Genomic DNA, 13,854 nt, shown 5'->3' with positions numbered 1-13,854 from the left:
CGTCTCTCACCTTCCTCCTCGCTTCGCCAGCGCCTCGCCCTCGTCCTCGCCTCCTTCCCCCCATTCCCATTTTCCCACACCTCCGCAATAACTCACCCCCACGCCTAACTAAATTAATCCGCCAAACACCGAGTGAGCCACGCCACCGCACGCCCGCAGCGAGCGTGCGAGGAAGGCAAGCGCCCAAGAAAACGCCGCAGCAGCCACCACCACCACCACCACCACCACCAACCCCTTCCTCCCCTTCCCTTTCCCTCTCCGTCGCCCGCCCGCCTGCCCCTCCTACAAGAACCCCCACCCCGACCGCCGATAGCTACCTACCTCCCACCCCGCTCTCCCCTCGACTCCACCTTCTCCATTCGTCCGGCCTTCGCCGGATTCAAGAACCTAGGGGCAGCCAGCCAGGGGAAGGAACGGGCGGCGATGGGAGGAAGGGGCGCGATGCTCGCCGTGTTGGTGGTTCTTGCGGCGGCCGGCGGCGCTGGCGCCGAGGCGGAATCGAGGGAGACGTCGGCCAAGGGGAGGTACCACGCGCTCTTCAACTTTGGGGACTCGCTAGCCGACGCCGGCAACCTCATCCAGAACGGCACCCCGGAGATCCTGGCCACCGCGCGCCTGCCCTACGGCCAGACCTACTTCGGGAAGCCCACCGGCCGCTGCTCCGACGGGCGCCTCGTCATCGACCACCTCGGTACGACCTCTCTCGCATTCGGGGGTACGGTTGCTTCGGCTTCGTCGTTTGCTCCCAGATTTGGTGTGCCTGACGGGTTTCCTGGGCTTCCTTCCTTGCCTGCAGCGCAAGAGTTCGGCCTGCCGCTGCTGCCGCCGTCCAAGGCCAAGAACGCCAGCTTCGCGCACGGCGCCAACTTCGCCATCACCGGCGCCACCGCGCTCGACACGCCCTACTTCGAGGCCAAGGGGCTCGGTGCCGTCATCTGGAACTCCGGAGCGCTCATGACCCAAATCCAGTGGTTCCGTGATCTCAAGCCTTTCTTCTGCAACACCACGGAGGGTGAGATTCCCACCTTCTCCGGCTTAGCTGAACCACTAGTGATGCATTATATGTTAGAAAATTGGGAGATTACCGGTAAAACTTATTACAATTGACTTCATTTCCTTTTGCAGCATGCAAGAAATTCTTTGCCAAGGCGCTGTTTGTGGTCGGTGAGTTTGGCGGCAACGACTACAATGCGCCCCTCTTCGCGGGCATGGGCATCCCAGGGGCCTACAAATTCATGCCGGATGTCATCCAGGGCATCTCTGACGGTATCGAGGTAGGGGTTTTCCCCGTCCCTTTGTTGTGTATTGTAGAAGGGTAGTCGTCATGGGATGTGTTTCCAACTGCAAATGTTTGTACATGGTGCAGGCACTGATTGCTGAGGGGGCTGTGGAGATGATTGTGCCTGGTGTCATGCCCACTGGCTGCTTCCCAGTTTACTTGAACATGCTTGATGTGTCCGAAGAGGGAAAGGGCTCCCGCAGTGGGTGTGTCCGCCAGTACAACACATTCTCCTGGGTGCACAATGCATATCTCAAGGCCATGCTTGAGAAGCTCCGGGCCAAGCACCCCAATGTGAGGATCATATATGGCGATTACTACACTCCAGTTATCCAGTTCATGCTTCAGCCTGAGAAGTTTGGTGAGTTCTTACATTCTTGATCTCTTTTATGTGATATATTAGTTTTGCTTAGATGCTTAGATGTTGAGTCAACCACTGCTCGGATTCAACACTGTTCTTGGAAGAGACAACATATTATAATTAGATGGTTTAGATCTCGCTGGAGATGCCTTATCCTTCTCTACTAGCGCATTGCAGAATATACAAATCATGTTTTGAATGGCGAGTACAAAATTTATGATTTCGAAATCAGTTGGGCTAGCTTAATGGTCAGAGTATCTTCAAAGCAAAGGTGCTTACCCTTGCTCATTTGGAACCTGCTATATAGTCTGTAAAGGGTCTTTTAGCTATCACTGCTATTAGTACAGTTCATTTGAGTGCTTCCCTTTAATAGTTGTCTACTTGAGAGGAGGCCTTTCCATTGAAAATGAGATTCCATTACAATGGATCACTTGGAGCTAACAGTAGAATGGTTTGATTCCCTTCACTCAATCTAAGGATGTATTAGGACTTAAACAATAATGGTTCTGTTAACAGGTTAAAATTCGAGGTCAGGGCTATAGTAATCCTTTTCCCATGATAGTTTTACCACCGATCCTTCTTTGGCATTGTATTTTGAGCTGAACTAGCTACTAAATGACCTGCATACCTAATTTAAAAATCTATGAACAGTAGACACATTATTTTTTGGAAAACAATCTCCCTTTACTTAAAATGTTGTTAAGATGGACATTTCATGACGTCAAAAGTGTATATGCGAAATAATCAGCGCTTTGCTACCCAACCTTCTTACTTTTGCTGATCCACTTTCTAAGCATTGCTGAATCAAAAATTCAACAAGTCCTTGTTGCAGCAAGTACAAACATCTAGGAATTGCTCAGTTAGCTGAACCATCGTTTTGGGCAATCACTTTTGTTTCTACCTACTACTTTCTTTCCTTGCTGACCATATTATTTTTTAATAGAAAAAATAAAATAACAGGAAAAGGCGTATAACAACCATTTGCATCTAGAACGCTGCCATGCCTTTGTCATCTCTAGATCACGTGTACCTGATTTATAGAATTTCCATCGCATCGTTGCCCTGTAGTAGCAAGTAATCTTTACTTTATTTGGCTTGAATTTGCTGATGGAGACAGTTTTCCTGTCTCAACTACTAGAGAAAAAGTAGGCAGATATTGTTGTCGATTAAAACAGAAGGCACCTTTGCTTCAGTCATTAGGCCTTTGATTTTAATGCACGTCTATGCAGGGACCTAACAACTTGTGTTTTCTCGTTCAGGTTTTGCCAAACAACTGCCTAGGGCATGTTGTGGGGCTCCATCGACTCCTGAGAGAGCAGCTTACAACTTCAATGTCACGGCCAAATGTGGCGAGCCTGGTGCAACTGCCTGTCCTGATCCGACAACCCATTGGAGCTGGGATGGCATTCACCTGACGGAGGCTGCTTACCGCCATATCGCCAAAGGCTGGTTATATGGGCCTTTCGCGGACCAACCAATCATCCAATCCTCATGATCACGCCACTCCTGTTGTAGAGCTTATCAAAGTAGCGCACTGAAAGAAAGTGAAGCGGGGAAAGTAGTTCTTCCGTACAGTTCCAATGTTTGCATACATGTACATCTCCATTTGATTGTATTCATTTGCCATTGGGGGTACAAAGGTGGGATAGGAGGCTGCACAAAGGCCTGATTTTCTTGATTTGTCAGGGGGTATAAATATGAAAAATGTAACGCACAGATAATCGTGTATATTGTGTCCCGGAAATGTGATACAGACTGTCTGCTTGAGCAGCTTCTGATTCTCTGATTAAAGATGTGCCAGTTTTGCTGATTCTTATACTGCGGCTTTTGTCTGAACATGGTGTGCATCGTTGTTCAGAGATGTATGAGCTGTGTGTGAAATCATATGAACACACGCATGTAAGTTCGATTTGTAGCTGTAAACAATTAGAATACTGCCAGCAACTATCTTTGTAGCGAACATGGCTTGGCTCTGGCTAGGGGAAGAATCTGCAATACAAAACTGGTAGTGATGTGAACCGAAGGATTTGAGAACAGTGCATGCAAGTGGGAGTTGAGAGTTGAAACTTAAAACCAATGAACTGGAGCTGATCTGTTGTACTAGTAGTTAGGAGTTGTTTATCCCTCTGCCATGTGGATTAGCAGCCCACGAGCCCTATTTTCGCTTTTCAAGTGAGCCTAGACCCTAGCTACTGGTTTTCAAGTGTGAATTGTAAAGAGATTTCTTGGGTACTCGTCAACCAACAAAATCCGTTCAAACTACGGTGGCAATGCAAACAAGAAACGGAGAGTAGTCTGCATCTTAGCAGCAACGGGAACATGGCCACATTTTCCACGTTCGGGAACGGAACATTCATTCCCACGTTATATATAAGACACCAAGCCTGTTCCATTTTTTCCGTCCCCTCATGGGAACATGGCTGCTAAGCCTGCATTCACAAACCTTAGTTGCTTTCATAATATTGGTTCCGTTCGCATATTTAGGCAGTGAAACATTAGAGTAATATTGCACTGCTATGGAGGTACTAGTAATTAGTAGAGTTAGTTGCCCTATACATTTGATTTTAGTGTCTGTACTTCTCAATAAAAACAAGAGATTCGTTTTAATTGATACTTTGCAACAGAGAAGAGACAAGTGGTAGCCCGGGTTCTACAGCCTGTTCGGGAGGTCGTAAACGATCGTGGATTATTTACTGCTGGCTGGTTTGGTGTGAGAGGAAAACACTGTTCCTGGCTGGAAATTTACGATCATTTACGAGCAAGCGAACAGGCTGCTAGAAGCCAGAAGGGATACTCCACGCTCCACAGCCTTTTTATTGGAATAATTATCTCCGGCAATACCTAGCAGCGTTAGGAAATCAAATGGGTAGTACACAAGACACATGGATTATACTAGTTTAGGCACATAGTGCCTTACGTCCTGTTTAAAGTAGCTTCTCTTTGGATTTATATGCTCGGTTACAAGGGCTGCTGCCTATAGCTATATGCTAGAATGTAGAATATGGGATTCCCATCGGAAGGCCACTATCCCCTCCTTATATAGTCCGGGAGTAGACTTACAATGGATCCGATCGTCTAACAAATGTGTTCCTAATTTATTACATGAAAATCATAACATATTGATTCTATCCTATCGCCTAGATATGTCACGCCGGATGTATTCGGAATAACTTGACCTCTAAGCTTGTGGGTTCGCCTGACCTAACGTGAGCCTCATTCCTCGTCGTCTTCGGCCTAGTAGATAGGCATGGATCGGGTATACGGACGGTGTGTTCATATATCTAACAACAACTTTTACCATTGCCCTCAACAAAAGTTTTAATACAAAATACTGTAAATCATATTTTCAATATGGTTGGGCTCTGTTAAGTCGTTCAACAGTTCATCAACGATCAGTCCAACATGATATAAAAAAAATCGATCCGTCCAGCAGAGCTCAACATCCAGTTGCAGTTTGAAAGAGGCCCGTATCACCGGCAACGGCAACAACGGTCGGGCTCTGCACACTGGGGTTTGGACTTTGGACCGGCAAGGCGTAGAACATTGTCACATGGGCCCGTACGTCTCCTCTCAGAAAAAAACTATAACTAATCTTATGGTCGCTAGAACGACGACACTGTCTAGAGATCTGTGTGCAGGTTGCTGCAACGAGATGATAAAAAAAAGTAATATTGATATAAAAGAGAAAATTCGCTGCAACCAGATGCAAATATTTTGACTTTGATCAAGGCACCCGCGTGCTACGTACAGGACGTACAGCCGGTACAGGCCATGAGTCAAACTACAAACCACAGAGTCCAATTTTCTTTCGTTTGGGGATGGGGTAGGGATAGAAGGCCAGGATCTGAGAATGGTTTGTGTATGGTACGGCATTTATTTCAGACAAACTCAGAGTTTTGATTAAGAATTAATATTGTTCGTACGTTTAAGGTCAATCTCAATGGGGTTTTACAGAGAGTTGACACACCCAAAAATTATTATATATATTGGATACATTTGAAGATGCTAAATTCATAGGTATGTAAACACGATCTCGTATGACTCACCAAACCAAAGCTCGAAAGTTCCATTTTTTTAAGAGGATAACAAATATGTATCAATTGTTGAATGGGATACAACAATGGGCCAAAAAGGTTAAAGGGGCAATAAGAACTGCTGTTAAAAAAATGATAAACTTTTTTTTAATCTTTAGGCTATTCATTTTTCACGTGCTCAGAATGTTAAAGTTTCATGGGCATTAAATATGATGGCACTGTGTTTATAAAATAAGAGATGATAAAAGTTTTAATGGGAGTAAGAGAGTTTCACGAGGATGAAACTTTTTTGCACTGTTTTCAACACATGAGAGTATTGAAAACTAGGATACGAAACTCACACTGAGACAGTCTAATAACTAGCAGCACGTAACGTGATAAAATGGTTGTATCAAAGGAGATGGATATACACTAGCATAGTGATAACCTAGCCTACAGTTTTTTTTTCTTTTCCCTCGTCTAATAAAATCACGGCAAAACTCTAGAGGCCTGTACGAAACAATAAGTAGAGGCCTAATCTCTAGTGCCAAAAGAAGAAAATAATGACATATATGGATGTATTACTTATATTACTACAAAGTATAGTAGTGTAGACTAAGGATTGTACGTTTTTAATTTCCCTGTTCATATTTTCTAATCCAATTTGGAGAAGACATGGCTTGCAAGTTGGAATAATTAAACACTAGATTAATTGTGTACATAGATAATGCGCAAAAGATTAACTAAATAAAACAGGGCCTGGTCATGGAGTTCAACGGGCGATCGCGTCGACGATGTCCTGGTAAATTGAGGACTGCTCTGGAGTCTTGACGAGTCGTGACCTTCGTCTCTTTGTGTCCGATCTAGGATTAGGACTGGAACCCACATGTGTATATATAGCAGGTATATGTGTAAAATATTAATACAAACTAGTAGTTCAACCAAAACAACGAGTATGGATAAAATTGGTTGTTAACCAATGGATACGTATAAGATTGGGGAGGATGAAAAATGAATAACGATGAAGTAGATTTGGACATGAACAAGCATGGATCTGTCCATACCCTCTCCAATGACAGGGATGAGTGTCACGCATCCGCTCCATGACAAGGACACGCCATCCTCTAGAAATAGGAGAATATATATGGTGGCTTGTATAATTATCTGCTTTCCAAATATAAACAGATAATAATTCTAATTTTCCCTATTTATATCTCCTATAAATAAGTAGCAGGAGAATATTATATGGTAAAACCCCTCAAGATCGACGGTTCACAGAAAAAAAATCAATGTATTACAATATGGCCTCGACTGCTACTTAACACTGATTATGACAATATGTCGTTCCTTTCTTCTGAAGCATATATAAAACACCGCGGTCCTCCTCGCGCACCAACACCCTGACCGCTAGGTCCACCCCTTCGCCGTCCCCAAAGTCCACCAAGTGATGCCACGTGCGCAGCAGGGGGCTGACACCGTGATGGTCCAGCACTCTGAGCTCTCCTGTCGTGAGGTCGATCGAGCTCCGCCACCTCGTTGTCGTCCGTCACCCTGAGAAACATCATCGAGTTCATCCCCTTGTCGATGATGGCGCAACGGTGCACTCGGACTTGCCTGTCGTCGTCCGTGATGCTCACCTTCGTCTCGCAAAAAGGGAATGTGAAGATACCCCAAATCGTGTCATCGCGAGGAATCAGCTTCTGTTTGGGGGCGCGACATGAACGGGAATGGAACAGGTTTCTGATGCGAAGCAAGGAACAAAGGGGATCATGGTCATGTCGGTGGCGCGAGGTGAACGATCGGGCCTGTTCGCTCCAACTTATCAGTGCTACAATATTTTTTCTCACAATAAAACAGTTTCAGCCGGCTTTAATACCAGCCGAACGAGCCCGTGAGCTAGGTTGCAGTCAACCGAGTCTCGAGCCGAGAGGAGACGACGAACGATGGCGCCGATGGCTGATAGAAAGGAATAGGAGGAAGTCAAAGCGACAAAGCGTACGTACATGACGAAGAATTGGAATCACTGCTGGTCTCTAGAATCTCAAAAAAAAAAAGTCGTAGCTCGTCGCGTTATAGGCCAAAGAAGATAGTTGTTGCTGATGTATTAATTAAAACAGAGTCCACAGTTACTATACATACTTAGGGTACTTATTAAATCTCGGGCCCTATAATTTTGGGGGCATGTTCTGTCGCACGGTCCGCACAGGCCTAGAGACGCCCCCGTAGCCTATATGATTCGAGATCCTATAAAGTAGTAACAAGAAACAAACTAGTCCTTGACTATAAGGAGAGGACCGTAGCAAGGTCCATGTTATTTGATCTGCACTTCTCTTCTATGTTATATGGCAAGTGCTTCTTAAGTAAAGAGCACTATAGAATATCTCACGAAAAACCCACCTATATGAATGGGTTCAATTGCTAGCTACAGTTATGAGTTCGGTAATGCTAGGTATAGGGCCTTCGTTCGCCCGAACGGTGCTGATGGCGGGCCGTGACGCAGCCCAATAATCGCATCTTATCTGCTCATCCAACCATTCTAAAAAGAAGAAGAAAAAACTCACCTCACCGCAGCGCCGCGACAGCTCTCCGCGATGGCGCTCCGTTGCGCCGCCTCGGCGACGGCACTCTCCATCGCGCCTCGGCTTCGTCGCCCGAGATCTCCTCCGCGCCAGAGCACGGCAGCTCGTCTTACTCCCTCTCCACCGCGCTTTTCACCCACCGCTGGCTTCTCCAATGCACGGACCTAGTGCAACCTTCTCCACGGACCTGTCGTGGCCTTCTCCACCGGAGCAGCGAGCTCCGCGCCACCATCGTGCTCTATACCGGTGAACTCCACGCGTCGACAAGCCTCCATTCCCAAGCAGCAAGGAGATGTTGCGCTGAAAGCGCATGTTGCAAACGTATGTTTCAAGTGTTTTAGATGTTTCAGAGGTATGTTGCAAGTGTTTCATATGGATGTTGCAAAAGTAGATCGGGATGTTGCAAATGTTTCATAGGCATGTTGGAAGTGTTTGTTCAAAGTGTTTTATCTATTTCAGATGTATGTTGCAAGCGTTTTGATCTGGATGTTACATATGTTTCACACATATGTTTCAAGAGTATGTTCCAAATATTTCAGTTGTTTCATTCTTATGTTGCAGTAAGTATTTTCACGTTGCAAGTGTTTTATCTAGATGTTGCATATGTTTGCCACATATGTTGCAAGTGTATGTTCAAAATGTTTTATCTGCTTCAGATTTATGTTGCATTTAAGTGTTTCATGTTGCAAGTGTTTCGTGTTTTAGAGGTATGTTCCGAGAGTCCTGGGGGCACGGCCTGGGTGCTGGGGGAAGGGGCACAGCGAGTCGGGGCCGGCAGATGGGGCGCACGACGTGCCTGGGATCCTGCGGACGGGATGTGCTCGCCTCATCCAGGCTCCCGGGTCCCGCCGGCGCGGAGAGAGGAGGGGGTCAGCGGGAAGGAGTGGCAGGCACAGCCAGGGTGCGTGTGCGGGGCAGGGCGAGGCGGATGGGGAATGGATGTGCTCATGTAGCAGCGGTAGGCGTGGGCGGGGCGGGTTCCGACAGCAGCATGCGTGGGGGCGTCCGGACATGCTCATTTGCTGGACGTCTGCGCGCTAGTAAGTCCCTTATGAGTTTAGGTAGTCTCTATATACTCGAGAAAGTCTATGGAGTTTGACTTGCATACTTCAATTAGAGGGGATATTTTTTACAGCCTAATAGGACTGATAAAACAATTGACGTTAAACCATGGACTCCAAAGAATGAACGCCACACACGTCTTTAGCAGAGTCGTCGTCAATGGACGTCTGATTCCGGCCACACTGGAGGAGCCGATGGAGTACCTCGCTCATGGGCGGCCTTGAGGACGGATCCTCGCTAGTGCAAATCACCCCGAGCTCGAACACGGCCACCATGTCGTCCAGGTTGGCCGGGTCCTGAATTTCACCGTCGACCAAGTCCGCGCACGGGCCGCCGTTCTTGAACCGCTTCGACGCCCACTTCGCTAGACAGCTCCCGGAATCCGTGCCGCCGTCCTGTGGCCCCCTTCCTGTCGTCAGCTCCAGCAGCACCACCCCGAAGCTGTAGACGTCCACCTTCTCGCTCACCTTCACTCTGCTAACATACTCTGCAGCCAAAATCTCAAGTCAGGTACATCACAGATTCACAGGCCACACATGGAAAGCCTTAGCCTTCCAATGTCCTGGGCTCCGGGCACACACCTGGAGCAATATAACCGAACGTTCCGCAGACAGCCGACACCGGCTCCGATTCGCCGGACTTGGCAAGGATTCGAGCAAGGCCAAAGTCAGCGATCTTGGCTCGGAACCCACGGTCGAGCAAGATGTTGCTGCACTTGATGTCGCGGTGGATGACGGGGCTCGTGAAGCCGTGGTGCATGTAGCTGAGGCCTCTCGCGACGTCGATGGCAACGCTCAGCCTCGTCGGCCAGTCCAGCGAGCCCGACGCGGCCGCGCGCTTGCCGCCGCGGCGGCGGTGCAGCCAGCGGTCCAGGCTCCCGTTCTCCATGTACTCGTACACGAGCAGCTTCGTGTTCGTGTCGCCGCCGGATATGCAGCAGAGCAGCCTGACGATGTTGCCGTGGAGGAGACCGCCCAGTGACCTCGCCTCCGCCTCAAACTCCTTGTCGTCGTTCGCGCCGGGCTTCCCGTCGTCGTTCCCGATCTTCTTCACGGCCACCGTCGTCGTCGTCGAGTGACCGTCCCCGCCGTCGCCACCGTGGTGTCCTCTTGCCTTGTGGCTGCTGCCGAGATGGATGCGGTACACCTTTCCTGACCCACCTCTGCCGATCAGATTCTCCTCGCTGATGTTGCCGATTATGTCTTGCGCGCCAAAATTCAGGGTACCGAACGGTATCACCTTCCACGACGTCAGAGCCCTCGAGTTATTCTTGCGCCGGAGGACAAACCATCCCGTGACAGCAACGAAGCTGATGGCAGAAATGCTGGAAATTGTTGCGGTTAGGATGATGATCATTCTGGCGGAACTATGACCTCCTCCATGGGGGCATATCCGGAGGAGCATGCCGGAGTCCTGTCTGGCGCACAAGCAATGGTTGTCAAAGAAGGCGGCGTCGAACACTGGACTCTGTAGTGCGGCTGGCACCTCTCCGACGAGCCGATTGGACGAGAGATTCAGGTAATTGAGGTGGAGATTGTTGAACTCCTGAGGTATTTCTCCGGTGAGCTCGTTGTTGGAGAGATCAAGGATGGTGAGCACCAGCAGCGACCCGATCTCTGCCGGAAGTAGCCCAGATATCTGATTGCTGCTAAGGTTCAGGTAATTCAGAGCTCCCAGTGATTGGATGGAAGGTGGAATCGAGCCAGATATCCGGTTCCCGGCGAGGTACAGCTCCATGAGGTTGGCGAGCCCCGACATGTTGTTCGTTAGAGGACCGGAGAATTGGTTGTTCTCCGCCCGGAAATTCTTCAACCCCGGCGCGGAGGTCGGCACGTCGCCGGAGAATTGGTTGTTCCCCATCTCGATCCGTGTGATTTTGGAGGATATCACACTGGGCATAGTGCCAGTGAAGCTGTTGTTCTGAATCATAACAGTCGTCAGGTCTGGGAACGCCGACCATACCTTCTCGGGGAACTCTCCGGTGAAGTGGTTGTTGTACAGCATGATGTTGTTCACCGTCTCGCAGTCCCCGAGGATCGCCGGGAACATGCCGGAGAAGCTGTTGTTGAAGACCACGATGTCGTAGAGCTTCTTGTTGAAGCAGAGGGTGTGCGGCAGCTCGCCGCTGAGGAAGTTGTTGCTCACTTCAAGGTTGCCCAACAGCGAGTGCTTCCCGAGCTCCGGCGGGAGGGGGCCGGAGAGCCTGTTGCTGAACAGCCGGATGTCCTCGAGGTTCGGGAGCCGCCCGACGCTCGAGGGGATCGGCCCGGTGAGGTTGTTGAAGTACAGGTAGAGCAACGACAAGTTCTTCAAGTTGCCGATGCTCTCCGGTATAGGTCCCGTGAGGTAGTTCTCGGAGAGGTCGATCTCTTGTATGCTCACGGCGGTGATATCTGGCCCAATTGCACCGGTGAAGTTGTTGTCATAAAGGTACAGGATCTCAAGCTTCTGAAGATTCCAAACCCACGCCGGGATTTCACCGTGAAGGCTATTTACGTGTAAAGCCAACGTCGTCAGCTCAGTGAGCGACGACAGTTTGCCAGGGATGCCACCAGTCAGGTTCATCCCTGACATCCACAGCATCTTCAGCTTCTTCAACTTGCCAAACTCGTCAGGGATGGGGCCTGGCGCGAAGGGGTTACTTGCCAGGGTTAGCGTCTCGAGCTGCGTGAGGTTGCCGATGGCGGCACCCGGGTAGCTCCCATTGAAGCTATTAGTGTCGAGGACCAACGACTTGAGCTTCGGGAACCCCGCGATCGCCAACGGCACACTGCCGCTGAAACCGTTGCTTGACAGGTTGAGGTGCTCCATCCCCGGAGACAGCTTGTCGATGTCAGTTGGGAGGACTCCGGAGAAGATGTTGTTCGACAGGTCGAGGAACCGCAGAGCCGAGCAGCGATAGAGTGCAGCCGCCGGGAACTCGCCGGTGAGATTGTTGTAGGAGAGGTCCATGTACGTCAGGTTCTTGAGGCTGCAAATGGACACTGGGATTGGACGGCTTATGTTGAAGTTTTGGAAGGAGAGGGCGGTTACTTGGCCGTTGCTGCATGCAACCCCAGCCCATTGGCAGTGAGTGGACGAAGCAGAGGCACTGCTGTTCTTCCATGATCTGAGGGCAGCAGGGTTGCCCCAATCTTTCTTGATGGTCAAGAGAGCTCGGAGCTCGGCGTCGTTGGCATGTGCCGAATCGGAGATGGAATTAAGCAAGAGAAGGATAAGGAGGACGACGAGAAGGTTAGGCATGCTACTGGTGATGGTGAATGAACTGGAGAAGCGTGTAGCAGTGTGTCGTTGCACTTGAGAGTTGAGACTTCAACCTTGATAGACGAATGTGATGTATAGTAGACCGTGGACCTGGGCTGAGTCCTGAGTATGTGTAGCTGCTGAAGCTTTGCCTCGCCGTGTTAGCTCCGGCTGGACTAATGACCTGGGCCGGGTCAACGGTCAAGTCTCTGCCTCTATGTAGTTTCCACTTTTTTCTTTTCTTTCATTTTATTTTTATTTTTTCATATTAACCTATCAATTTTGCTTTTATATACAAGGAATATTTTTTAAGATTTAGAAGTTTGTTTGGAACAAGTTATGTCAAAAAATTGTTAGACAATATAAACATGTGTATAAGCTATGTTATTCGTACAATTTATTATACAAAAATTATGTCAAAACAATTATGTTAAAAATTATTATGATAAATTTGTTCGCTAATAGTTATGAACAAAATTGAGTTATAAAATCATGCAAAAAAGTTGTCATGATAAATTATGTATAAAGTTACGTAAAAACGTATCGAAAAGGCTATGATAAAAAATGTGGTAATAAACTTTGTTTCACAAAAGTTATGAGCTTGCTAAGAAATTATGGATAAGGTTTATTAAGTAAAATGTTATACACAAAAAATATGAATGTAATTTTGTAATTTTCCAAAAACAGAAAGTTATGAAAATATTTTTTTTTCGAAAAGGAAATGTCTTGTCTGATCATACGCTGCTATTTTGTCCGGTGAACGTCTGTGATTAGCGCTTTCCCTAGTCTTATAAGTTGATAAGGGAAAGAGAACAAAAAATCAACATGTTGCAACAAGAACAACCAAGAGTCCTAGTAGTAGACTCATGTCCTAGGTTCGTCTCCCTGTGAGAACGAATTTTCTAAGGATTTAACGGCCTTGTGTATCCAGTGAGTGGTAGGTGGCGTTCCCGTTGACAACAAGATGCCTATGATGACTTCGTTAATCTCAAGGATTTGTCGATCTTCGAAGAAGCTCATAGTGATAGAGCTTGCGTGTGTACGTCCATAGAGATGAGTTTGTGTGCATTGTAATCGTCTGTCCTGTAATGTGTAACTAAAAAAATCAACAAAACGACAACCGAGACATTGCCATCGCTTTACTGTTTTGCATGTATCCAAGTGATATTTATACGTTTTCTTATTTTGAAAAACATGAGGGAATATAGGCAAAATAGGTGGTAAAATATCTTGCAATTGGATCTATTAGCTCTATTGTGATGGATAAACGATGGAACCCACGCTAACGAAGAAGCTGTTCTAGCACTCCAATAATAT

The 13,854-nt window shown here is 47.7% G+C and overlaps 2 protein-coding genes across 2 annotated transcripts; one reads left to right on the top strand and one right to left on the bottom strand.

Annotated features, from left to right (window-relative positions):
* On the top strand, nt 1-3,431 carry LOC136476187 (GDSL esterase/lipase At5g45910-like). The gene is made up of 5 exons (XM_066473933.1): nt 1-691; nt 797-1,012; nt 1,126-1,274; nt 1,367-1,640; nt 2,900-3,431. The coding sequence occupies exons 1-5, from the start codon at nt 424-426 to the stop codon at nt 3,133-3,135; spliced, it is 1,143 nt and encodes a 380-aa protein (XP_066330030.1). The 5' UTR covers nt 1-423; the 3' UTR covers nt 3,136-3,431.
* Nucleotides 3,432-9,362: 5,931 nt separating this feature from the next.
* LOC136471640 (receptor-like protein kinase 5) lies at nt 9,363-12,811 on the bottom strand. Its single transcript, XM_066469388.1, has 2 exons — nt 9,876-12,811; nt 9,363-9,781 (listed from the first exon to the last, which is right to left on the bottom strand). The coding sequence occupies exons 1-2, from the start codon at nt 12,535-12,537 to the stop codon at nt 9,396-9,398; spliced, it is 3,048 nt and encodes a 1,015-aa protein (XP_066325485.1). The 5' UTR covers nt 12,538-12,811; the 3' UTR covers nt 9,363-9,395.
* Between the last annotated feature and the right edge of the window lie 1,043 nt (nt 12,812-13,854).

The sequence above is a fragment of the Miscanthus floridulus genome, chromosome 8, assembly GCF_019320115.1.
Source record: "Miscanthus floridulus cultivar M001 chromosome 8, ASM1932011v1, whole genome shotgun sequence".
Taxonomy (NCBI): Eukaryota; Viridiplantae; Streptophyta; class Magnoliopsida; order Poales; family Poaceae; genus Miscanthus; species Miscanthus floridulus.
The sequence above is the reverse complement of the archived record's forward strand: the minus strand, read 5'-3'. Positions and strand labels throughout refer to the sequence as shown.